General features: G+C 46.5%; 1 protein-coding gene across 4 annotated transcripts in view; it reads right to left on the bottom strand.

Moving 5' to 3' along the window:
- Nucleotides 1-23,062, bottom strand: part of LOC138838986 (histone-lysine N-methyltransferase 2A-like) — a 77,981-nt gene that overhangs the window by 3,920 nt on the left and 50,999 nt on the right. For 3 of the 4 annotated variants that reach the window (XM_070038586.1, XM_070038589.1, XM_070038587.1), the window contains exons 19-34: nucleotides 21,303-21,496; nucleotides 20,881-20,987; nucleotides 19,168-19,305; nucleotides 18,307-18,465; nucleotides 17,460-17,577; nucleotides 17,172-17,250; nucleotides 16,017-16,177; nucleotides 15,399-15,584; nucleotides 11,038-15,247; nucleotides 10,419-10,508; nucleotides 7,791-7,855; nucleotides 6,619-6,789; nucleotides 4,296-4,370; nucleotides 731-905; nucleotides 535-638; nucleotides 48-131 (exon numbers count right to left, since the gene is read on the bottom strand). In XM_070038586.1, the coding sequence (XP_069894687.1) occupies nucleotides 545-638; nucleotides 731-905; nucleotides 4,296-4,370; nucleotides 6,619-6,789; nucleotides 7,791-7,855; nucleotides 10,419-10,508; nucleotides 11,038-15,247; nucleotides 15,399-15,584; nucleotides 16,017-16,177; nucleotides 17,172-17,250; nucleotides 17,460-17,577; nucleotides 18,307-18,465; nucleotides 19,168-19,305; nucleotides 20,881-20,987; nucleotides 21,303-21,496 (6,022 nt within the window). In that variant the 3' untranslated portion in view covers nucleotides 48-131; nucleotides 535-544. Of the gene's footprint in view, nucleotides 1-47; nucleotides 132-534; nucleotides 639-726; nucleotides 906-4,295; nucleotides 4,371-6,618; nucleotides 6,790-7,790; nucleotides 7,856-10,418; nucleotides 10,509-11,037; nucleotides 15,248-15,398; nucleotides 15,585-16,016; nucleotides 16,178-17,171; nucleotides 17,251-17,459; nucleotides 17,578-18,306; nucleotides 18,466-19,167; nucleotides 19,306-20,880; nucleotides 20,988-21,302; nucleotides 21,497-23,062 lie in introns of those variants that run through there. The other variant, XM_070038590.1, reaches the window with a different exon arrangement.

Below are 23,062 nucleotides of genomic sequence, written 5' to 3'. Positions count from 1 at the left end.
TCTTCATTTCATTCGTTTCATTATTCGCTCTACAATCTTAGCCATACCTGTAGACACCAACTGCCTCCTTAGAAGTCTTTTTTAAGTGCCGGAAACGCATGGGCATCGGCAGATCCATGCTAGTTGCTCTCCTAGGAGAGAAGACAAATTATTAGCAAATTCTTTTCAGGAAATAATGTTTTGAGTCTTGAAGTGAAGGATCCTAGAGACTATGAATACACTTATTCACTATCTGGCATTTCTTAAACTAGGCCCCTTTCCAAGACAGTTCTTTCTGACCACATCTACGGTTACACACACAGCAAAGTTATCAGCAAAGGTTATTACCATGAAATAAAATTGGCATCTTACAGCTGCTCAAACCTCTTCTAACTTACAGTCCTCTCTTTACTAGCCAGCTACATTCCAATGCAAACTAGATTTGAGTCTTCTTAAAATGCATCAGGAAGCTGTGGTCCAAGCACAAGGACGCAGCGCCCTGAAGCGGGGTGGAGGGAAAGGACGCTTGGAATGACTGGCTCCCTGGGCGCTCACCGAGCGGACTTCAGCTGCACCTCCTCCTCTTCCTCGTCATTGGGGTTGTACTCAGGAGGCTGTCGGTGTTTAGAAGCCAGGAAGTTAAACATATCAAATGCCGACTTCCTGGAGCCAAAAGATGAAGGTTTACATTTAAAGAATGGAGCAGCATGTCAAGACAATGGTATCAGTGGGAATCTCCACGGGTACTTGCCTCAGATGGACCTCAGCCCTGGCTGAGCCGTGGGGGTTCAAGGGAGGTTCATTGGCCTCTTCAGGTTTGTGGAAACGGAATTTGTAATTCCGACAGTGCTTGGCACCAGACAGCTGCTCAATCAGGAACACAACTGCATCATGGAGAATCCCCAGCATCCTCAAGCCGTTCACACCTGTGGGGTCAAAGGCACCCAGATGGCAGGCGTGCAGCCAGCAGGAAGCAGACAGCACAAACAAAGGGCCCGTGCTGTGGGGCGGCTGCCAGCGGCTGCTCATGGGCGAATGATAATTGCCTAGAAATCTGCACCAGACAGCAGCCAAAATAATGCTGGTATTCATCCATCAATACCACACACATTAGCCGGGCACCAGTGGTTCACGCCTGTAATCCTAGCTACTCAGAAGGCTGAGACTTTCCTGCCCGGGCAGGAAAGTCTGTGAGACTCTTATCTCCAATAAACCTCCAGAAAACCAGAAGTGGCGCTGTGGCTCAAGGGTAGGGCGCTTGCCTTGAGCTGAAGAGCTGAGAGGACAGAGCCCAGGCCCAGAGTTCAGGCCCCACGACTGACAAAAAAACAAACAAACAAACAAAAAAAACGGCACACATTCACACAGGATACTGCAAAGCTGCAGTCTATATATACTGTTGTGTACTCGGAGTTGCTACTGCACTATTTCACTTCATGCTTATACTGACTATTCTGAGGTAGCATTATTGTTTTTGTCTTTTGTGCTTCTGGAGATGGAACCCAGGGCCTCACACATGCTAGCGCTCTACCACTGAGCTACGTATCCCTAGTCCATTCACTTTTTTTTTTGGTCGACTGTGGGGCTTGAACTCAGGGACTGGGCATGGTCTTTGAGCTTCTTCTGCTCAAGGCTAGCACTCTACCACTTGAGCCACAGTGCCACTGCTGGCCTTTTCTGTTTATATGGTACTGAGGAATCGAACCCAGGGCTTCATGCATGCTAGGCAAGCACTCTACCACTAAACCACATTCCCAGCCCACCCTAGGTCTCTCTGTGCTCAAGGCTAGCACTCTACAAAATGAGCCACAACCACACTTCCGGTTTTTGAGTGGTTATTTGGAGATAAGAACCTCACAGGAGCCAGGTGGTGATGGTCACGCCTGTAATCCTAGTTACTCAGGAGACTGAGATTTGAGGATCATGGTTCAATGCCAGCCCGGGCAGGAAACTCCATGAGACTCTTATCTCCAATAAACCACTAGAAAATCGGAAGTGGTACCGTGGCTCAAGCAGTAGAGCACTAGCCTTGAGCTGAAGAGCACAGGGACAGCACCCAAGCCGAGTTCAAGCCCCATGACCAAAAAAAAAAAAAAAAAAAAAAAAAAAAAGAATCACACAGGGATTGTTCTGCCTGGGCTGGCTTAGAACTGTGATTCTCAGATCTCAGCCTCCTGAGTAGCTAGGATTATAGGTGTGAGCCACCTGTGCCAAGCTAGCCCATTAACTTTAACAAAAGGAAACCTAGTCCCAGAGAATTTAACACTCAAAATCATAGAGCTATTATACCGACATTTGATCTTCATATTATGTGATCCTACACACAATCCCAATATTGTTTGTAGAAGTACCTGTGTTCCTTGCTCCTATGCTCATCAGTATAAGAGGAATACCAGCATACTCCTAATGTGCACTTTGCTGTGTTGTTACAGCAAAGACAGTTACATATTTACTAGCTACTCTTTTCCTTTTTATACATGAAAACATTTGTATAAATCTGTTGGCAGAGATGATTAAAGGCTTTTCAAACTCATCAGTTATCTCTCTCTCTCTCTCTCTTTTTTTTTTGTTGGTCGTGGGGCTTGAACTCTGGGCCTTGGTGCTGTCCCTGAGCAATTCAGTTCAAGGCTAGTTCTCTACCCCTTGAGCCACAGTGCCACTTCTGGTTTTCTAGTGGTTTATTGGAGACAAGAATCTCATGGACTGTCCTGCCTGGGCCAGCTTTGAACCAGGATCTTCATATCTCAGCCTCCTTAGTACTGAGGATTATAGGCGTAAGCCACTGGCACTTAGTTCATCAGCGTTCTTTAAAAGAAAAAAAAAATGTACAGGGCTGGGAATGTGGCTTAGTGGTAGAGGGCTTACCTAGCATGAACAAAGCTCAGGGTTCGATTCCTCAGTACCACATAAGCAGAAAAAGCCAGAAGTAGCACTGTGGCTCAAGTGGTTGAGTGCTAGCCTTGAGCAAAAGAAACTTGGGACAGTGCCCAGGCCCTGGGTTCAAGCCCCAGGACTGGCAAGAACAAAACAAAACAAGCAAACAAAAATGTATACAGGACACTCAAAACACAGTAAGTTGGACGATTAAATAAATGAACATGCGGGCCGGGATGTTGCTCAGTGGAAAAGCACTTGCGCCTAGCGATACAACTGAATTGATCCCCAGCACCAGAAAAGACCAAAAAGAAAAAAAGAAAAGAAATGAACATGCCCCAGCAAGGCAGGGGACATGGGGAAGGCTTATTAAGAAGCATCTCACTAAGCCGGGCACTGGTGGCTCACGCCTGTAATCCTAGCTACTCAGGAGGCTGAGATCTGAGGATCGTGGTTCAGTCAGCCGGGACAGGAGAGACCGTGAGACTCCTATCTCCAATAAACCACCAGAAAACCAGAAGTGGCGCTGTAGCTCAAGTGGTAGAGCACTAGTCCTGAGCTGAAGAACTGAGGGACAGCACCCAGGCCCAGAGTTCAAGCCCCACAACTGCCAAAAAAAAAGAAGCGTCTCACTAAGGTTTTCCCAGACCGGCCTCGTACCTGAATAGCTAGGATTATAGGTATGAACCACCTGCCTGCCTGGCCAAAGATTACGATTTTTTTTTTTTATGGGCTGGGAAGGTGGCTCAGTGGTAGAGCGCTTGCCTTGCATGCATGAGGCCCTGGGTTCAATTCCTCAGCACCACATAAGCAAAAAGAAAAAAAAAAGCCAGAAGTGGCGCTGTGGCTCAAGTGGTAGCATGCTAGCCTTGAGCTGAAGAGCTGAGGGACAGCGCCCAGGCCCAGAGTTCAGGCCCCATGACTGTATCCAAAAAAAAGAAAAAAGAAAATCTGCTTTACGGGCTGGGATGTAGCTCAGTGGCAAAGCGCTTGCCTAGCAAGTGCAACGTCCTGGGTTCGATCCCCAGTACCAAAAAAGAAAAGACAAAAAAAAAAAAATACAGTTAAAAAAAAAACACCAAACAAACAAAAAACAAACCAACCCCTGAGTTGGGAAGGTGGCTCAGTGGTAGAGCGCTTGCCTTGCATGCCTGAGGCCCTGGGTTTGATTCCTCAGCACCACATAAGCAAAAAGAAAAAAGCCGGAAGTGGCACTGTGGCTCAAGTGGTAGAGCGCTAGCCTTGAGCTGAAGAGCTGAGGGACAGCGCCCAGGCCCAGAGTTCAGGCCCCACGACCGGACCCCCCCAAAAAAAAAAAAAAAAGATTTTTTTTTTTTTTAAAAGAAAGTTTATTTGTTCTTGTCATTGTAGTGGTGGTATTTAGACTAACAAGTTGCCAGAATGTTCTGAGGCAGGAATAAACTTACAGCGCTAGCCATTACCTGCAAATGATAGCTGCTTCAGGCGCGCATTCGATCGAGCTTCCTGGACTTTATCTGTCAATGACTTCCAGGCATCTGAAGGGAAAAGAAGAAAACTGTAAGCTGAAAAATATTCATGCCAACATCTCTTAATACTAATGGTGTGCAATACGTATTGTGCTTAGGATCCTACAGTGCAACACACATCTTCTTAGGATAGAACAGCTTGTTTTCCTTTTGTTTTTAGTAGTAGTACTGGGGCATGAACTCAGAGCCTTGTGCTTAGCTGTCTTCTATACAGCTAGTGCTCTACCACCTGAGCCATGCCTCCACTCCAGCATTTTGATGATTAATAGGTAGAGTCTGAGAGACTTTTTACTTGGTACCCAGTCCTCCTAATCTCAGCTTCCCATATAGCTTAGGATGACAGGTGGGTACCACCACCACCAACCATCTGTTAGAAGGGGTCTTTTCTGCCTGGGCTAGCCTCGAATCACAATTCTCCTGTTCTGCACTAGGCATAAGCCACCATCACCAAGCTTTTTTGCATACGGTATAACTCACTATGTTTCTCCCACCTCCATTTTTCAAGGGCTGAGATTAGAAGCATACACTAGCATTCCTCATTTTCTCTGTGTGTGGTTCTGGAGAATCAAACCCAGAGCCTTGCCCACACTAAGCATAGAGGGAACTTAAAAGTAAAAACATTTTTACTAACACTGCTGCTGGTTCCTTGAAGGAGCCCTCTGTGCCGTGCTCTGGTGCACAGCCATCTTGCTGCTTGACAAGCAGATTCTAAGGAACTAGAATTGTGTGTGTTAAGGTGTCTCAGTGGTAGCGCTTGCCTTGCATGCATGAAGCCCTGCGTTCGATTCCTCAGCACAGAAGTGGTGCTGTGACTCAAGTGCTAAAGTGCTAGCCTTGAGCTGAAGAACTCAGGGACAGCGCCCAGGCCCAGAGTTCAGGCCCCATGACTGACCAAAAAAAAAAAAAAAGTATCTTTTTATATCAACATGTAAAACTAAAGATGAGGAATGTGCGTAAATGCCCAGTTTCTGCTTTTTTTTTAGTCTGTCGTGGGGCTTGAACTTCGGGCTTGGGCGCTGTCCCTCAGCTCTTCAGCTCAAGGCTAGCGCTCTGCCACTTGAGCTACAACGCCACTTCTGGTTTTCTAGTGGTTTATTGGAGATAAGAGTCTCATGGACTTTCCTGACCGGGCTGGCTTTGAACGGTGATCCTCAGATCTCAGCTTCCTGAGTAGCGAGGATTACAGACATGAGCCACTGGTGCCCAGTTTCTGTTTTTAAAGTGGTCAGTACCAATCTAAAGCTTTTGTGGTCTGTCTTACCTTTTGTTTGGTCAATCATGGAGCCTGAACTCAGGGTCTGCGTGCTGTCTCTGAGCTCTTTTGCTCAAGAATAGTGCTCTACCACTTTGAGCCACAGTATTACTTTTGGTTTTTGAGTGGTTAATTGGAGAAAAGAATCTCTAGCCAGGTACTCATGGCTCATGCCTGTAATCCTAGATAATCAGGAAATTGAGATCTGAGGAACCGGATCTGAAGCTAGCCTGGGCAGGACAGTCCATGAGACTCTTATCTCTAATTAACCACCAGAAAATCAGAAGTCGTGCTGTGGCTCAAAGTGGTAGAGAGCTAGTCTTGAGCAAGAAGAGCTCAGGGACAGGGCCCAGGCTCTGAGTTCAAGCCCTACAACCAACAACAACAACAACAACAATAAAAATCTCACAGGGACTTTTCTGCTTAGGCTGGCTTTGAACTGCAATCCTCAGATCTCAGCCTCCTGAGTAGCTAGGATTTCAGGTGTGAGTCTCCCGGCCCAGCTGGTCTTAAATTTTACTTAAAGTGCACAAAATAAATTAAAAAATTTTTTAAAAAGTACAAACTTTACAAACAACTCTGAAAGAAGAAGTGGCACTGGCGCTCTGGCCGGGGGTGGGGCAGAGAAGACAAACGAAGACAAAGCTGAGCGCATGAAGGGCAAGTGCAGGAGAGCCTTCCAGGCAGGGGAAGAGCGAGGGGAAGGGGCCTGGCCTTGGCTCCGTGCTGTGCGAGGGGACACAATCTCTCTCTTCTTTGGGCGGCACTGGGCTTTGAGTTCAGGGCCTCCCACTTGCTAGGAGGCATTGAGCCACTCAACCAGCCCAGCACATGTAATCTTAACAACATAACCCTTACCACCAGATTTTTACCTTGAGATGTGACTGTCTAACAGAGAGAATGTGGTACACTCTCCACGTGTAAATCCTCCGTACTACAGTAGCACCACAGAGGTGGCTGAAACAGGGCTATTAAGGGAGGGCTGACTGAAGTCAATCCACTCACCTTCAATACTTTCTGCACAGATCTGAAAGCCATCATCACTTGAAATTTCAAAAACAAGTCCTTTCTTGGGCTTTTTCTCAGCAATGCTTTCCTTCCGCTTCTGTTCTTGCTGGAGCCAAAGCATCAGAGGAGAGCTGAAACTGCTTTCTTCTTCTTCCACTGCTTTAGGTTCTAGGCCGGGAAAAAAACAAAAAAAAACAAAAACAAAACCAGCAGCCATATGGTTAGAGCAGTGAATGCTTCCTGCAGGGCAACTGTGTGCAGTGTTGTAGTGACTGGGCCTGGCACCACGCCACGGCTGCCTCATCCCACGCGCTGCTGCCAGCCTCAAGGCCTGGCGAGCTTGCCTTGGGTTAGAGCCAGCGTGACGTTTGGCTGTCTCTGTGGCATGACAACTGGCTCATCTGCCCTATGCATGTGTCTTCACCTACTGAAGATGTGAAGACAGGTGGAAAGCAAGCCTCTGTGCCTTGCTCTTCCAGAGCATGACCTTCATCGCAGCCAGCGAGGCGAGGTGAGCTCCGTGCGGCGGGAGCCCTGCACACACAGCTGACGTGGGGAGCAGTGGCCACAGAGCAACCGTCTCTGGAGGTGGCATTTGTGGCAATAATGTACCAGGACCCTTGAGAGACAGGCACATCAGCAGGCTACAGTAACGGCTGTCTCGTGACTCCGCCTTTTCTGTGTGCTTCCGGTTGGGACGCTCTCTCCTTGGGACTGGGCAAGGTCTTTAACCGGAGCTCTCTAATTCTGAATACCCACATGTTTCCTGACTGAACTCACAAGGCTGGATGGAAAGTGCTTTGGGACATGTGTGGTGTTGGAACCAGAATCTGTCTAATAAAATCAAGATGGTTCCTGGTTTCCCTTTGTGACTAGAGAGGAACTCAGGGTTTCACTATTTAAATGTCACTGCTATAAAGACCAGCACAGCAGGAGAGGATTTCCAGGCATTATTTGGCCCTCTGGCTGTGGCAGATGATCAGACTATAACACACAACATGATTAATAACTGCTGCTCTGCTTTCATGCTAGCCAGTGCTTTACTTCTTTGAGGATTACAAGTATTAGCACTGTTTTGGAATCCAGAAAGATGGGAGGTTAAAGTCAGTAATTGTAGCAGTCCCTCTAGCTGTATTTCTCTGATATGAACCCATTCACCTCCCACATACCTGTATTTTCTTGCTCGCTTGTTGGATTCGGTGTTGCCTGAACCTCTGGAAGAACAGCCACTTGTCTGAATAGAGAAAACCGTATGAGAGGCAAGGTCAGCTAGTTCTTCAAAAACAAAAACAGCTCTCAATCTGCCAGGACGGGTGCTAGTTATATACAAAACAACTAGTCAAAGTGAACCACAAGGTGCTTTGTGTAAAACCCACTGAATGAACTCCATTGCTACACTCATGAATAGCACACATAAAGAGCCACTCCCTTGAGATTCCTTCCCAAACATCAACAGTAGTATCTGTGTGTGGTAGACTGTGCCCTTGAAATTCTTCTCATATCCATAGAAATAGGGAAAAAAATATAAAGGACACTTGTCAGAAGCAGTTCCGGAATTACTTAAATAAGGCTATCTGGTTCAGCTAAAAATAAAGTAAGTTGTACAAGCCAGTAAACCACCATCTACTTTCACCTTCTAAAATTAATCCTGAAACAATTTGACTACAAAGCAATATATATTAACTGGTTAAATAAACCATCGCAGATCCACACAATAGTATTGGAGGTAGTCACTATAAAAAGTGAGGTGTGGGGCTGGGAAGGAGGCTCAGTGGTAGAATGCTTGCTTTGCATGCATGAGGCCTGGGTTTGATTCCTCAGCACCATATAAACAGAAAAAGTCAGAAGTGGCACTGTGGCTCAAGTGGTAGAGTGCTAGCCTTGAGCTGAAGAGCTGGGGGACAGTGCCCAGGCCCGGAGTGTAAGCCCCATGACAAAAAAAAAAAAAAAGTGAAGTGTGTTAGCTAGGCACTAGTGGCACATGCCTGCTGTAATCCCAGCTACTGAGGAGGCTGAGATCTGAGGATTATGGTTCAAAGTCATCTGGACAGGAAAATCTATTAGACTCTTATCTCAAATTAACCAGCAAGAAAAGCTGTAGAAGTAGAGCTCAAGTAGTAGAGTGCTAGATAGTCTTGAGCAAAACAGCTCAGGGACAATAGTGTCCTGGCCCAGGACTGGCACATACACAAAAAAGGTGAGTGTGGCTAGGTCTGGTGGTAAACACCTGCAATCTCAGTACATGGAGGCTAAGACAGGAGGATTGCACATATAAAGCCAGCCTGAGCTACACAGTTGTCTCTGTCTCAAAAACAATATAAAGCAAAGCAAAGCAAAGCAAAATGAAACGACACAGGTACGCTGCTGCTACCATACTGGCACAGGAAGATGTATGCAAAATACTAATTTTTAAAATTTTTATTTTTTTGGTGCCAGTCCTACGGCTTGAACTCAGAGTCTAGAAGCTGTTCCTCTAGCACTCTACCACTTAAGCCACAGCTCCACTTGCAGATTTTTGGTGGTTAATTAGAGATAAGAGTGTTACAGATTTTTCTGTCTGGTCTGGCTTTGAACCACGATCCTCAGATCTCAGCCTCTTGAATAGCTAGGATTACAGGTGTAAGCCATTGGCACCTGGCCTTTCCTTGTTTTTTGTAAATAATTATTGTAAGACAGGCACTAAGACTCTTATCTCCAACAATCAACCACCAAAAAGCTGAAAGTGGAGCTGTGGCTGAAGTGGTAGAGCACTAGTCTTGCATGAAAAAGCTCAGAACAGTGCCCATGCTTCACGGCCCAGGACGAACCAAAAAAAAGCCAGTAAAGATGGGTAAGTACATTATCATTCCTTTTATGTAAAAAAAAAGCATATATACTTTATACAACTACTTAAATAATGAAAAAGTAAAAAAAAAAAAAACCCAAACAAGCATATACACATTCACACAAATACTACGTATATCTGCATATGCATATGAATGTCTGCATGCATGAAGCTACAGGTGAAGGGCAGGACAGAAACGTTCACTATACATTTTTTTTTTGTTGGTTGTGGGGCTTGAACTCTGGGCCTGGGCGCTATCCCTCAGCTCTTCAGCTCAAGATGAGCGCTCTACCACTTGAGCTACAGCGCTACTTCCCGTTTTCTAGTGGCTTATTGGAGATAGGAGTCTCACGGTCTTTCTTGCTCGGGCTGGCTTTGAACTGTGATCCTCAGATCTCAGCCTCCTGAGTAGCTAGGATTACAGGCGTGAGCCACCAGCGCCCAGCTACTATACATTATTTAAATAATCCTATGCTACTTTATTTTCTAAACAGCCTGTACTTAATTCCATTAGAAAAGGAGACCTTGTGCCAGGCTCTGGTAGCTCATGCCTATAATCCTAGCTACTCAGGAGGCTGAGATTTGAGGATTGTGGTTTGAAGGCTGGCCTGGTAGGAAAGTCCACAATACTCATCTCCAATGAACCACCAAAGTGGCAGAGTGCTAGCCTGGAGCAAAAATGCTCAGGGACAAAAATGCTCAGTCCCTGATTTCAAGCTCCATGACTGACCAGGAGAAAAAAAGGAGATTTGTAAGGCAGAGTGATACTGTCCAAAAAAGAAAGAAATATTGCTCATTACTGGACTTATGAAATGGTAACCCCTCTGTACAATATCTTAAGAACAACTACAAAATTATATATATATATTATAATTAAAAAGAAGATCACTGAAAACAAAATAAACCAAATGCACATGGGGAGGAAGAGTTCTGACTCGGGCAGAGCGAGTGGAGGTTAGTCTTAGGAGCTCACCCTCTGGGCTGCCCACACTCCTTCTGCAGCGGCTTCTGTGCTGGCTGCTCCACCCTTGCTGCGTCCGGCTCTGTTTCTGCTCCCAGGGCCCTGGAACAGAGTCATTTGTATAAAGAAATAACCACTAAACATGGGCCAAAGTGGACACAGAGGTCAGTCTACAGAAGTAACTATCCAGCCTGGACAACACTTACAAGGCTGCGTCAGTACTCAAATTCACAAAAGTTAGAATGATGGTCACCAAGCGAGGGCATGGGGGCCTTTCTGGGAGCACTAGAAAGTGTTCGCACAGATGAGCAAACGTACAACACACGTACACACAAATGTCAAAAGTGCCTGGCACACTTTACACATCACACTGCAGTGGCACGTTTTGTAACCGGACTCTGAGTCTCCACAGCGGGGACCTCTGCCCGCCACACAGGAGCTTTGCATCGTTCCCTAGCATCCTAAACTCCCAGCCAGAAGGAAACGGGAGCAAAGAGCAGCACTGCTTGGATGTAGCGCTCTCCAAGAATCAACACCAGGCAATACAATGACTCCAAGTCCAACCCCAGAAAGCCTGGTGAGGCAACTGAGTGCCTCTGCCCAGACTAGAACGGACGTGTGGCTGGCTCACCCTGCGACCGGCGGCCCGGAGGTCGTGCTGGCTTCTTGGTCTGGAACGTGTGCTTCGGAATTGGTCCTCGAGTGGGAAACTTTGTGCTTCTTGCCACTCCCTTTGTCCAGAGGCAGCTGGATCCGTTTGACTTTTGCTTTGGTTTTGGTGGGAGCTGGCACTGAAGGGCTCGAGGACTGCTGTCCAGAAGAGGGGGAGCCGCCGGGAGAGGCCGAGCTGGCCGGCGCAGCGGGGAGCAAGGCCTTGCTCTGCTCCAACCTCACGCTGTTAGGGACATCGGCTGTTTGGGTGAAGTTGGGTGCCGGGGTCCCAGAGGCAGAATCCAGATCCCGCTGGGAAGACAGGCTCCCGGTTTTGCCAGCGAGGAGCTGGTTCACGTGCTGCAGCTGATAGTGCTCTTCTGTCTCCGCAGGAGGAGACGTGGAGGCCATGGCCGAAGTCTGTGGAGAAGGGAGCACACAGATGCTTGAGCCTGCAGCCATTGCCGCTGTAGAGGGCGTCTGTGTGGTCCCCAGTGGCGGGAACATTCCCGAGCTTGGTGGTAAAGTCACAGGCTGTTCCTGAATACCCAGGCTCTGCTGGCTGGCTTTGATTAGAAGATTGCTGATGGAGCCAATGTCTGAGGACCCAAGCAACCTCGGGCTGGTTAAGGTGACGTGTCCCGGAACTGACGCACTACTCGTAGGGGTTGTGGACGTTTGCATGGATACCACATTCAGGACAGAGGGGCTGGACGCCAAGCCGGACACGGGCCCTGTGGCGAGGTGGCTGGCATCCTGGCTTATCGTTGCCGGGGCGGGAGTTCCGCTCACACTCTGTGGTAACAGCGGGGCCTGTTCAAAATACATCACACCAGATTTAGATCTTTTTATGATGTTGGGGACAGTTCGGTGAGAGGAAGTATTAAGTGACCCCAAATCTAAGAGATTAGGATGACTGGAAAGCTGGGAGGGTGTGAAGTTGATCAACGTCATATTGGAAACCACGTCGGAAGGGGCAATGGTGGAGGGGGTACTAGAGGGCGTGAGTTTTTTGTTTTTCCGTGTGTGTAGACGAGAGATGGGTCTTTTCTTGAGTCCAGAGGATGGGGTGGCTACTGTGGTAGTGAGGTCTGTCCTCTGGTTGGCTTCTGAAACCAAAAGTTGGGGATCTGGAGGAGGTTGAACCCCAATAAGTAGGCCTGAAGGCGGACTGCTGATGTTGGGTGGGAAGCTACTCTGAGTAGCGGCGGGGAAGGAATGCAAGTGCTGGTGATGAGGCATGGAGAGCAGTCCTTTGCTAGCAGGAGGGAACAGGGACTGAGAAGCTGGCAAGCTGGGGTTCAGTCCAGTGGTCAGGGTGAGGCCACTTCCCATGGGCCCCAATACTGAAGAATTGGTCTCCATCACACTGGGGGCAGAACTAACAGGAGAGGTCAATTGGATTTTCTGGGTCACTCCATTTGGAAGAGTTTGGAGAACATAAAGCGGCTGCATGTTCTGGTTCACCACAATGAGTTTCTCGGTGGCTGGCTTCAGGTGGGGTGGAGTGGTCTGGACAGCTGCGTTAGAAATCTGAGAAGGGCCGGGGCTATCAGTAGAATTGGGCACGTACTTCTGGTTCTGGATGGGCACAGTTGGGGAAACGGGTACCTGAAGGCCAGGAGTACTACTGTTCCGAGGTAAATCCTGACTGGTGCCATGACTTTGTTCCACGGAACCACACGGAGGGCTGGAGATGTGGTCGGCATCCATGTGACCCTGGATGAAGTGGTCAGGAGTCATGTGACCCTCGGGAGCAGGATCGACCCCTGGGCTCAGCAGCGCTGGGTCACCGTCGGCAGAGGCCACCGATTTTTCTGTGATGGCCACTCGCTTCTCCCCGGAATCTGAGATTACCGCCAGTCGACTGGGATTCTGGCTAGGGACTGTGGGACTCCGGGTGGTCAGGACGGACAGATCAGAGGGCAGTTCTAGAGGCAACTCAAACTGCTCCTCTGCTGAGATAGAGGAAGAGACGCTACTGTCCACGGGTTCTGTGGTTGGCAGCTGCTGAGAAAATACTTCAAAAAGACCCATGTCTTTCTCACGATTGCTGTCAAGGCCCAACCCTTCACCAAGATTCAAGAGTTCAGAGGATGAGGACTCCGGGCTCTCCCCCAAGGCCTGCATGGACGGGGTATTCTTCAGTACAAAGTCCATGATGTCCGAAGGCAGGATGTTCCCACAGTCGTCACTGTTGTTGTTGTCGGAGTCCGACTTCAGGAGCTCAGTGTTGTAGGTGTCTAGTAAGTTTTTGTCTGATGGGGTGCTCGCGTGGACTCTGCGGCTCGACTCCAATGAGCTGAGCTGAGCTTCTAAGGAATCCTGCCCCTGTGTTTTCAGCCTGCTTACGGAGTGGCAGTTGTCCATCTTCGGCTCACTTTTGTGGCCCACAGAACTCTTAGTGACATGTTCTTTTTCTCCAGCATCTTCGGGCCGATCAATCTTTAAGTTTTCCGTTCCGTTTTCTTTGCCGTTTCTCTTTGCGATCTGGCTGCTTTTCCTCGTTGTGGCTGTGATGCTGGTGTCACTCTCGGTCCCGTCGTCAACACCATCCAACTGTGAAATTTTGGGGAGGTCACACTGCTCCTCTTCCCGAAACAAGTTGTGGGACGCAAGCCGCTCCTCCCCACCTGAAGAAATGACTGTTCTGGTGAAGTTGTAATAGTATAAGTCGTCTTCATCTGAAGTGCTCAGGTCATCAGCCCCGTCTACCTGTCCTTCTGCCGATCTCTTGCCTCGCTTCTTCCCAGGGGAGCTGCTGTAGAATGGAATGTCTTCTTCCCCGTAGGATCTGACGCCATAGAGTGGGGTGAGCCCAAAAAACATGTTAGACCTCGCGCGGGCGCTGCGGCGGGGATATCTCCTCTTAAAAGAGCCATCCTCCTGAGGTTTGGGGCCATCTGGCAGCAGTAGGTTTCTGTCCTGCACTGGAAGGTTCTGGTAGCTGTTCCTCTGAGACTCCTGGGATGAGGTATTGTTGGGGCTTGGTTGGATCACTGGACCGTCCCCTGGACTTTTGGAGGCTGAAACGGGGTCTGTCGGTGATGCGGACTCCATTTGCACAGGGGAGGCGGGACCACTTTCTTTCTGGGCGTTTTTGGATTGACTCTCACTTTCCATTTTTAGTGGTGTCACCTTGACGGTGCATTTCCGGGGTGCCTGTGATTCCTTGCAAGACTCTTCTACTTGCATGGATACAGCTTTAGGGACTCCTGAAAGAGAAAGGCCCTTATCCCCAATCTTCTCAGAAGAAATGTTATTACATGGCCGCTGCCCCATAAACTCAGGAGTCAAAACCTCATCAATGAACTCTGGCTTTAGGTTTCCGTCCTCGTTAGTTGTTACTTGACCAGGTTCCAAAAAAGATTTACTGGAATGCTTTTCTTTGAAAGTTTCCTTAGAAGATTTCTTCCCTTTCTGCCTCCTGTCTCTGGAACTAGATCCCACATGTTCATTGATAATGGACGACCTATTGCTTACTCCAGAAAGCTTCAGAGTTTTGACTTCAATATCTTCATCTGGGGAGAGGTTTGCTGGTTGGGCAGACTCTGTGTGTTGGTCTCGATCATTCCTTTGCCCTCTTAAATGGAGTTGTGCGAACGGAAGGGCCTCTTTGGAAGGAAATGACACTGAAGACATCTCAGAGAAAGCGCCAGTTTTGCTAACACTCAACTCTCCAGAAGTGGCGTTATGAGCCTGGGAGGCCAGTTTGGGAATGGCAGGGTGAGCCACATGTGCAGCTCCCTCTGAGCTCTTGGAACTCAGCATTTTGGTCTTTTCTCCCTTTAAAGAGGAACTCTTGGATGCTGAGTCTGAAGCACTGGAATGCTTCATTTCTGAAGATGACGATCCATCCAAGTGGCTTGTTTTAGTGCCTACGGTGGCCACGGTCCTTCCTGAGGTGGGAGTGCCATGCCCCAGATTCACGCTTGAACTCGGTGGCCCTAAGCCGTGATCCACTTTGGCACTGGCCTCAGCGTCTGGAGCGGTCCCACTGGCGGAGACGGAGGAGACACTATTCCTGGAGTAAGTGTTTCCAGTTCTCATGGGAGAGACTATCCGGAGCTTTGACCGGAGAGGCGACAGGGAGGAAGTACTGTGACGCCTCGAGCCAATGCTTCGCAGTCCGGAGGAGAGGAGAGGATCACCCACCGTGACGATTTCATGAGTGGTTGGGGTAGGACTTCCTGAGTAAGAGAGAAAATAACAGTCTATCACTGATAGAACAGACGTAGCAAGGTTGCTGTTTTCAGTGACTTGGCTGCATCCATTTATAGAGAACTGAAAACAAAGTTGTCATTTCTCTTGGGGCTAAGCTTCTGGGGTCAAGCCCTTTACCTGCAGAAGGCAATGGCCGACAGCCAGGGGATCTCTGTGTAGGAGAGTAGCTGGGTGTTCGAATCCTAGGAACCTTGGAGATGACATGATAATAGCAGGAACTAGAGGTTTGCGCATGCAGAGGTCGGTCTGGTGATGGAGGACTGAGAATTGCAGCTGTATTTTGACTGTCTTTAGAGGAAATTTCTGTGGGAAGAAACAAAAATGCTTTTAACTATAAAAGCTTGGTTAACAAATAGCCAGGCGCTGGTGGCTCATGCCTGCATTCCTAACTACTCAGGAGGCTGAGATCTGAGGATTGTGCTTCGAAGCTAGCCCAGGCAGAAAAGTACCCATGAGACTTTTATTTCCAATTAATCATCAGAAAACCAGAAGTGGCACTGTGACTCAAAATGGTTGAACAAAAAGAGCTCGGGGCAGCACAGAGGGCCTGCGTTCAAGCTCTACAACTGACAAAAATACAAAACAAAACAAAAATCAAACCCAAGCTAGCTATTAGGGAAATGTCAAACTAGAAACAAAAGTGTCCTATGAAAGTGGCTTTTCCCCTTCCAGCTTTTAATCTCAGTATGCACTCCCCGAACTCTAGTTCTGGCCCCAGTTGGAGTTCAGACTCACCAGTAAGCGATGACGGACTGTGGGCAATGGTCCTGTTTTCATCGTGTTGCACAGTGCTATTGATGTCTGGCTCTACAACCGGAGGCCGGCACTCCACTATCTTGCATGTATACACACAACGTTTTCGGGCATCGGTGGTGCTCCAGTACACCCGGGAACACCTGACAACGGAGAAGAATCACAAATGAGAGGACAGAAGCAAGTGGACACTAACATTTGTCAACACTTTTCCTCATCCTGGGTCCCCTGGTTTCCTGGATTTAGTGTTTTTAGTTTTACTTCTGGAGCTCTTAGTTTACATTTCCCCTAGTTAGGTTGTTCCAAACTTAATGAAGTCTTTGGCCTTTCTGAGCCTCTCAGAAGATTGCCTAAGGTTGGTTTTTTAAATGATTCTCAAAATAATAAAAAATCCTAAAATAGAGAAAAAGAAAAAGACTTACTACTACTACTACTACAAGAAAGAGTTACTGACTCCCAGGAAAGGACTGATGCCCCACAGCGTGTACAAAGAGAGGCCCTAAAACCAGGGCAACCTGAGGGGAAGTTCCCTTCGGGAGAAAAGCCCCATGAGGCAAGAAAAATGTAATTGCTTCAAGTCTGCTGCCTTGTTTACACAAAGAGCTTCTAGCTGAATGTGAAGTACACGCTGTTATTACGACTGGAATGCAGAACAAATTGGAGTATTTATTACAAAACAAGACTCCAGTGAGGAAGATGTACGGGCAATTTGATCTTACTATCAGCTTGTTAGAGGCTCAAACAATTTGCATCTTGTAAGATTACAAATCTCTTGTTTGCTTGTTTATTTGCTCTGCAATGGTCTCACCAGGTAGCAGGCTGGTTTAGAATTTTTTTATTTTTGGTATATGTGATTTTGAAAACATCTGGATTTTGGCATGAATGGAATTTAGAGGAATCTTGAGACGGACTCTGTTTTTAACAGACTTTATTTGAAAATGATTCTGAAGTGCCACAATGCTTTACTTACATAATGACATTTACCTGATACAGTGTTTTAATTCCACACTACAAGCTGATACAAGTAATTTTTAGAACATGTTATAAGCTAACAAGTACATGTCTACATGAATGGCCTGTACATTACGTCCAGTGCTCTCAAGTTGTAGGGGTTGCTGTGTTTATACTACTACTTACTGATATCCAATAGGAAAGAGTTTATCTTCACAGTCAGAGAGATCATTCAAAATTCCCAAGCAGTCGATTGTCATTGAGCCTGTCCGATGGAAAAGGAAGGGATTAGAGGAGACGTGTGTGTGTGTGTGTGTGTGTGTGTGTGTGTGTGTGTGTGTGTTTCCATCTGAGAGCTAGAGACGTGTGTGTGTGTGTGTGTGTGTGTGTGTGTGTATGTGTTTTTCCATCTGAGAGCTAGAAAGCACCCAAAAGGCAATACAGCCTTCCCCAGTAAGCAGGGCTAGGTCATACCAATCATCATGTGTATATTTTCTGGTTCTAAGCCATTGAGGAACTTCCTTCTCAAGCTGATCCCTTCAAAATCCACAAAAACTCTTCTAAACACTTCGAATCCATTCTCAGGAACCACCTTAAATAAAAGCAGTGGTTGAAGTTAGTGGGAGGTCCCGCGGTACTGACTGAGGGGAAAGCACAGAACCCATCACAAAATCACCCTCTGTCTCACTAGCAGCACCTCTTTGTTTCCAGCAAGACAAGATTACTTCAAGAACACTTAGTAACATCTGGTAAGAAAGTAAAACTGGTTTGTCAACTTGCTATTTTCAGTATTGTTTCCCCTGAATTTCTAGGGAATTCAGAAAGTATCTAAGCAAGTCATAAGAAGAACTCCAGGAAACTTAAATATATTTTGCTAAGTGGACGAAGCTGGTCTGAAAAGGTCCATGTGTTCTACACAATTCCATGGATAGGAAATCCTGGAAATGACAAGACCATGGAGAAAGACTGGTGGTTGTACAGGGCTGGGGAGAAACAGAAAAGCAGGCAGAACAGAAAGGGATGTTTAGACAGTGAAAACACTGGTATGAAAACACTATATGACGTTTGTCCAGATTCACAGATGTACACTATTAAGGGTGAGATAGTTACACAGTGATGTAACTTCATTAGCTGTAACAAACATAGCACTGGGGGAGGGGAGAATGCTAATTATTCTGGGGGAGGTGTGGGGCAGCGGAGAGCAGAGTGCATAAGCCATCTCTGATCTCCTACTTAAGTTGCCATGAACCTTAAACTGCTCTCAAAGAAAAAGCCTACAGTGAAAACAAAACCAAAATCCACTAAGGCAAAGCCAGCTCACCTCGCCTTTGATCAAATCCCGGTGTCGTTGGCAGTACACCTTTTTATCATCCAGAAAGACACAGTTCTTGGCTCGGGAACACATGAAATGGTAGTTGCTTGTGCAGGAGGTGAGACAGCAACCCACAGTGGCTCCCGGCTTTTGGCAGAATTCGCATCTCTAAAGACCCAAAAAGAACAAGAGCCCAATGAGGCCTTCAGAAGCCTACAGAACTGCCCTGCTTGGCGCCTCCTACAACTCATCTGCTGCTGACTTACAGAGAAATGAAGTACATAGCTTCTTCACATCCTTTCTCTCCCATACAGGGCTCTGTGTCTACTGCATTTAATTACTGCAACTTGGATTCATCATTGGTTTACAGGACATGGAATTTGGAAGATATATGCCAAAAACATCACCCTGCAGGGAAGTTACTATATTCCAACATGACTCAGCTTTACAAAGACGTCATGAGTCAGACATGTTCCGGTACTTACTAGACAGATCAAACAGCCACATCACAGGGTTCAGATTCCCCTTCCTTTCCCCTGTGTATCACTCATTATTGTCACAGTCTGCACCTCTCTCCCAGCAGGAGCTCTTTTTGAGAATCCTTCATTTTCACACCATCAACGCCTTCTAACTCAGCACCACTGCCACTACCCACTTTCCACTGCATGTACACACATGCATGTGTCTGTGAGTTTGTTCTGGAGACTCAAAATGCTGCTTCAGTGGTATCTGAGGTCACTCACATACTTGAATTAGACCCCAAACTAAATGATGCTTTGTTTTCGATTTCTTTTTGCATGGACCCACAGAGAGAATATCCACAAACGGATAGGGAATGTCTTTCCCTGGATTTGCCCACTAAGTCCTTACCAGCTGCTTGCCCCTGACCACCGCCATGTGCACATTCTTTAGTGACCCATCATCATCTTCAAATACTTCTGCTGACCACAGAGCACAATTCACATGTGTCCACTCATTCTGGCCAATGTACAGCAAACGACCAGCATCCTATGAAATAGAGATTTCTTTTCTCTTAAAGAGTTCAATATAATGCTCAAGACATGTTCCTCAAGATTAGCTTTACCTTAGTTAAGACAACCTCAAGAACGAACCTATTAATTCTTTAGGGAGGCACACAAAAATCTCAATTCAGTTTTCAATGTTTCCATTTTCTTTCTAGATTACTTTTTCAGACTGGAAATATTTTATAAATCTGGAGAGTCAGAAAGTGTAATATGTGGTAAGTTTAAATAAATGTGCTATTACTTCTTTAAAACCATTATTTAGAGCCAGCATTCAGACTGCATTAAAAACTTTTTCCTGCCAGTGCTGGGGTTGGACACACAGCCTCATGCAGGCTAGGTAAGTGCTCTGCCACTGAGCCACACTCCCAGTCCCCAAACTCCTGAAAAAAAATTGTAAAAAGCTTACTATGTACCAAGCATTAAATAAGAGTTTTCCATACATTACTCCATTTAGTCCTCACAACCATTCTGAGGTAAGCATTGTTTTCTTTCCCTAGAAAAGGACTGTGAGGAGGCTGGAGCAGATAGCGCTGAGGGGGAAGATGAGGGTGAAGAGTACTAGCTGCTGCTGCTTTACACTCCAAGTCTTATGATTGTTTTATTTCTGTCACTGTTTTATTTTCTGTGCATTGTTATCTTTATTTTACACATGTAATTGAGGGTCAGATAGACTAGGCTACTTGTTAACGTTGTAAGTAAATAGAAAAGCAGAGGAATGAACATGGCCGTCTGCTAGAAGCGAGGTTCTGATCTGTCCTATGTCCACGCTAAACACAGCTACTTCACCAGCAGCTTCCTCAGAATGCCCTTTTCTTTGTGGGCATCCCATTTGCCTAGCCACATCCCTAACCCTGACTTTCATAAATCTGTGTGTGTGTGTGTGTGTGTGTATGTGTGTGTGTGTGTGTGTGTGTGTGTGTGTGTGAGAGAGAGAGAGAGAGAGAGAGAGAGAGAGAGAGAGAGAGAGACAGACAGACAGACAGACAGACAGACAGACAGAGCAAATGTGCATGTGGGCTGGTTCTAGGGCTTGAACTCAGGGCCTGGGTGCTGTCCCTGAGCTTCTTTCTTTTGCTCAAGCTGGTGCTCTACCACTTGAGCTTCAGTTCCAGCATTTTGGTGGTTAATTAGAGATAAAAGTCTTGTGGACTTTCTTTTCCAGGCTGGCTGCGAAACCTCAGATCTCAGCCTCCTGAGTAGCATGATCCCAGCACCCAGCTTCATAAAATCTTTTTAATGAATTCCCATGATAAATTATTAGGCAGCAATAGATTATTTTAAAGCAAATCACATTTTAAATTAATTTGTCAGTTATAAGAAAACAAAATAATCCTCTTCACGTCTGACACGATGGTGCATGCTATCATCCAGCTACTGGGAGGCTGAGGCAGGAAGATTACATGTTCCAGGCCAGCTCAAAACAAAACACAACAAAAGTGTACAGTAAGTACCATCAAGTGCCAAACAAGAGGCACCTCAGGCATCAAAATTACCACAAATGGGAAGCAGCTCACAAGAGGTATCTATTAACCAGGATCTTCTGTCTCCAAGTACTTACATTTGCACTGTCATCACCATACATCAAACACAATGCACACTGTCTGTTATCCTCTATGCCTGGGGGCGGGTTCAGCTCTGGGCTGTCTTCTCGAGTCCGATCAGTACCTTGGAACCCAAAAGACAGGCAGTTAAAATTGACAGTGCTATGTTTAATTCCCAGGACAAAAGAAAACAATCCTGCTAGTGTATGTAAAATAAACACTTCTTAAAAAACGTTCCAAGTTATGTTGTTTGATTGAGCTAAAATACTCAGAGTATTGATGTCAGGCTTTGTTAACATCCCAAGTGAAGCAAAAATAATGACTTCATTACATTTATGGATGATCTGAAAATTCCCTTTTCTGGTTAAGTTTGGGTTTACAAAGTCTGTCATATGCATCTAGAGAGAAAAAGATCACGCCTCTTCCCTTGATGCCTTACTCAAAATCGGCGGTGTGGGAGGATGCAGAGGCGTGGGCGAGTCTGGTTCTCCAGGCCCCTTGGGTTTGGGAGCGGGGATGATTTTCTTCATGAGAGGAGGCTGTTCGGTGTGGCTGTTCTCCTCTCGCTCCTGCCACTGAGCATAATTATGGTCAAGTGAAGGTGGAAGCACTGCGTTTGGTAGCATCCCACTGCTGAAAACAACCGATTCAACAAGTATTTATTGAGCTCCTACAGTACACCTAGAACAATACAGATAGTCAAAGGCTTGACAGCACCAGGTCTGGACCCATCCGAGCCACTTATAGAATGTATCTGTACCTCAATGTTCTAGAGTATTATTGAGATAGTATATATTAGATAGTATTTCAACTCTCCCCCACCCCCACTGCCAGTTCCCAGTTTCTCACTATATAGCCCAAGTTAGCCAAAATCTTCCATTCTCAGCTTCAAATATGCTGGGATTAGCCGGGCGCCAGTGGCTCACACCTGTAATCCTAGCTACGCAGGAGACTGAGATCTGAGGATCACAGTTCAAAGCCAGCCTGGACAGGAAAATCCATGAGACTCTCATCTCCAATTAACTACCAGAAAACCAGAAGTAGTACTGTGGCTCAAGTGGTAGAGTGCTTGCCTTGAGCTGAAGAGCTGAGGGACAGTGCCCAAGCCCAGAGTTTAAACCCCATGACCACCAACACCAACCAAATGCTGGGATTATACCACCACACTTGGCTTGAAAAGGTAATTGTAATATATGACACTTTGCTAAACTTCCTGAAGTAATAACACCTATCAGAAACTAAAATGATTTACTGTCATAAAAATTAAATTAAGAGTAGTAAAAAACACTGAACCAAGTAAACTAGAACCCAACTATAATAACTAAGTTCCCTAAAATATAGTAGTTTCTTAAGTGAAAAAGGGCAAGAGTTTACTGCAAACATTAAGGGTTTGTTTTTTTGTTGTTATTGTTTTTTGTTTGTCGGTTTGTTTGCGGCTTGAACTCTGGGCCTGGGCGTTGTCCCTCAGCTCTTCAGCTCAAGACTAGCACCCTACCACTTGAACCACAGCCCCACTTCCAGCTTTTTCTACTTATGTGGTGCTGAGGAATCAAACCCAGGGACTCATGCATGAGAGGCAAGCACTCTACCTCTGAGCCAACTTCCTAGCCCCTAACTGTTGTTTCTGAATCAGCACAAAAGGTACCTGAACCAATTTTTGTTTTGAGGTGGAGGTCGGGGATAGGAGCGGTTTGCTGGTCCTGGGGCTTGTATTCAGGGCCTGGGCACTGTCCCATACTTTTTGTGCCCAAGGCTAGTACTATATCACTTTGACCTACAGCTCTACTTTCAGCTTTTTTGGTAGTTAATTGGTAATGAGTTCTTATGGGCTTTCCTGCCTGAGCTGGCTTCAAACAGTGATCCTTGGATCTCAGCCTTCTGAGTGGCTAGAATTACAGGCCCAAAGCCACTAGCACTAGGCCTGATTTACTTTAAACATTAAAACATATTAGAAGATTGTTATAGTGGCTCACATCTGTAATCCCAGCTACTCAGAGGTGAAGATCAGAGGAACAGAGTTTGAGGCCAGCCTATGCAAAAAGTTAGCGAGGCCACATCAACAATCAACAAGCTGTGATGGTGATGTGTGTTTTTAGATACTCAGAAGCTTAAGTAGGAAGATTGTAGTCCAAAGCTATGAACAGGCATAAATAACATAAGCCCCCTTCCAAAACGTAATTAAAGCAAATAGGACTGGTG

The sequence above is a fragment of the Dipodomys merriami genome, unplaced genomic scaffold (assembly GCF_024711535.1).
Source record: "Dipodomys merriami isolate MVZ:Mamm:240054 unplaced genomic scaffold, mDipMer1.0.p SCAF_29, whole genome shotgun sequence".
NCBI classification, from domain to species: domain Eukaryota; kingdom Metazoa; phylum Chordata; class Mammalia; order Rodentia; family Heteromyidae; genus Dipodomys; species Dipodomys merriami.
The sequence above is the reverse complement of the archived record's forward strand: the minus strand, read 5'-3'. Positions and strand labels throughout refer to the sequence as shown.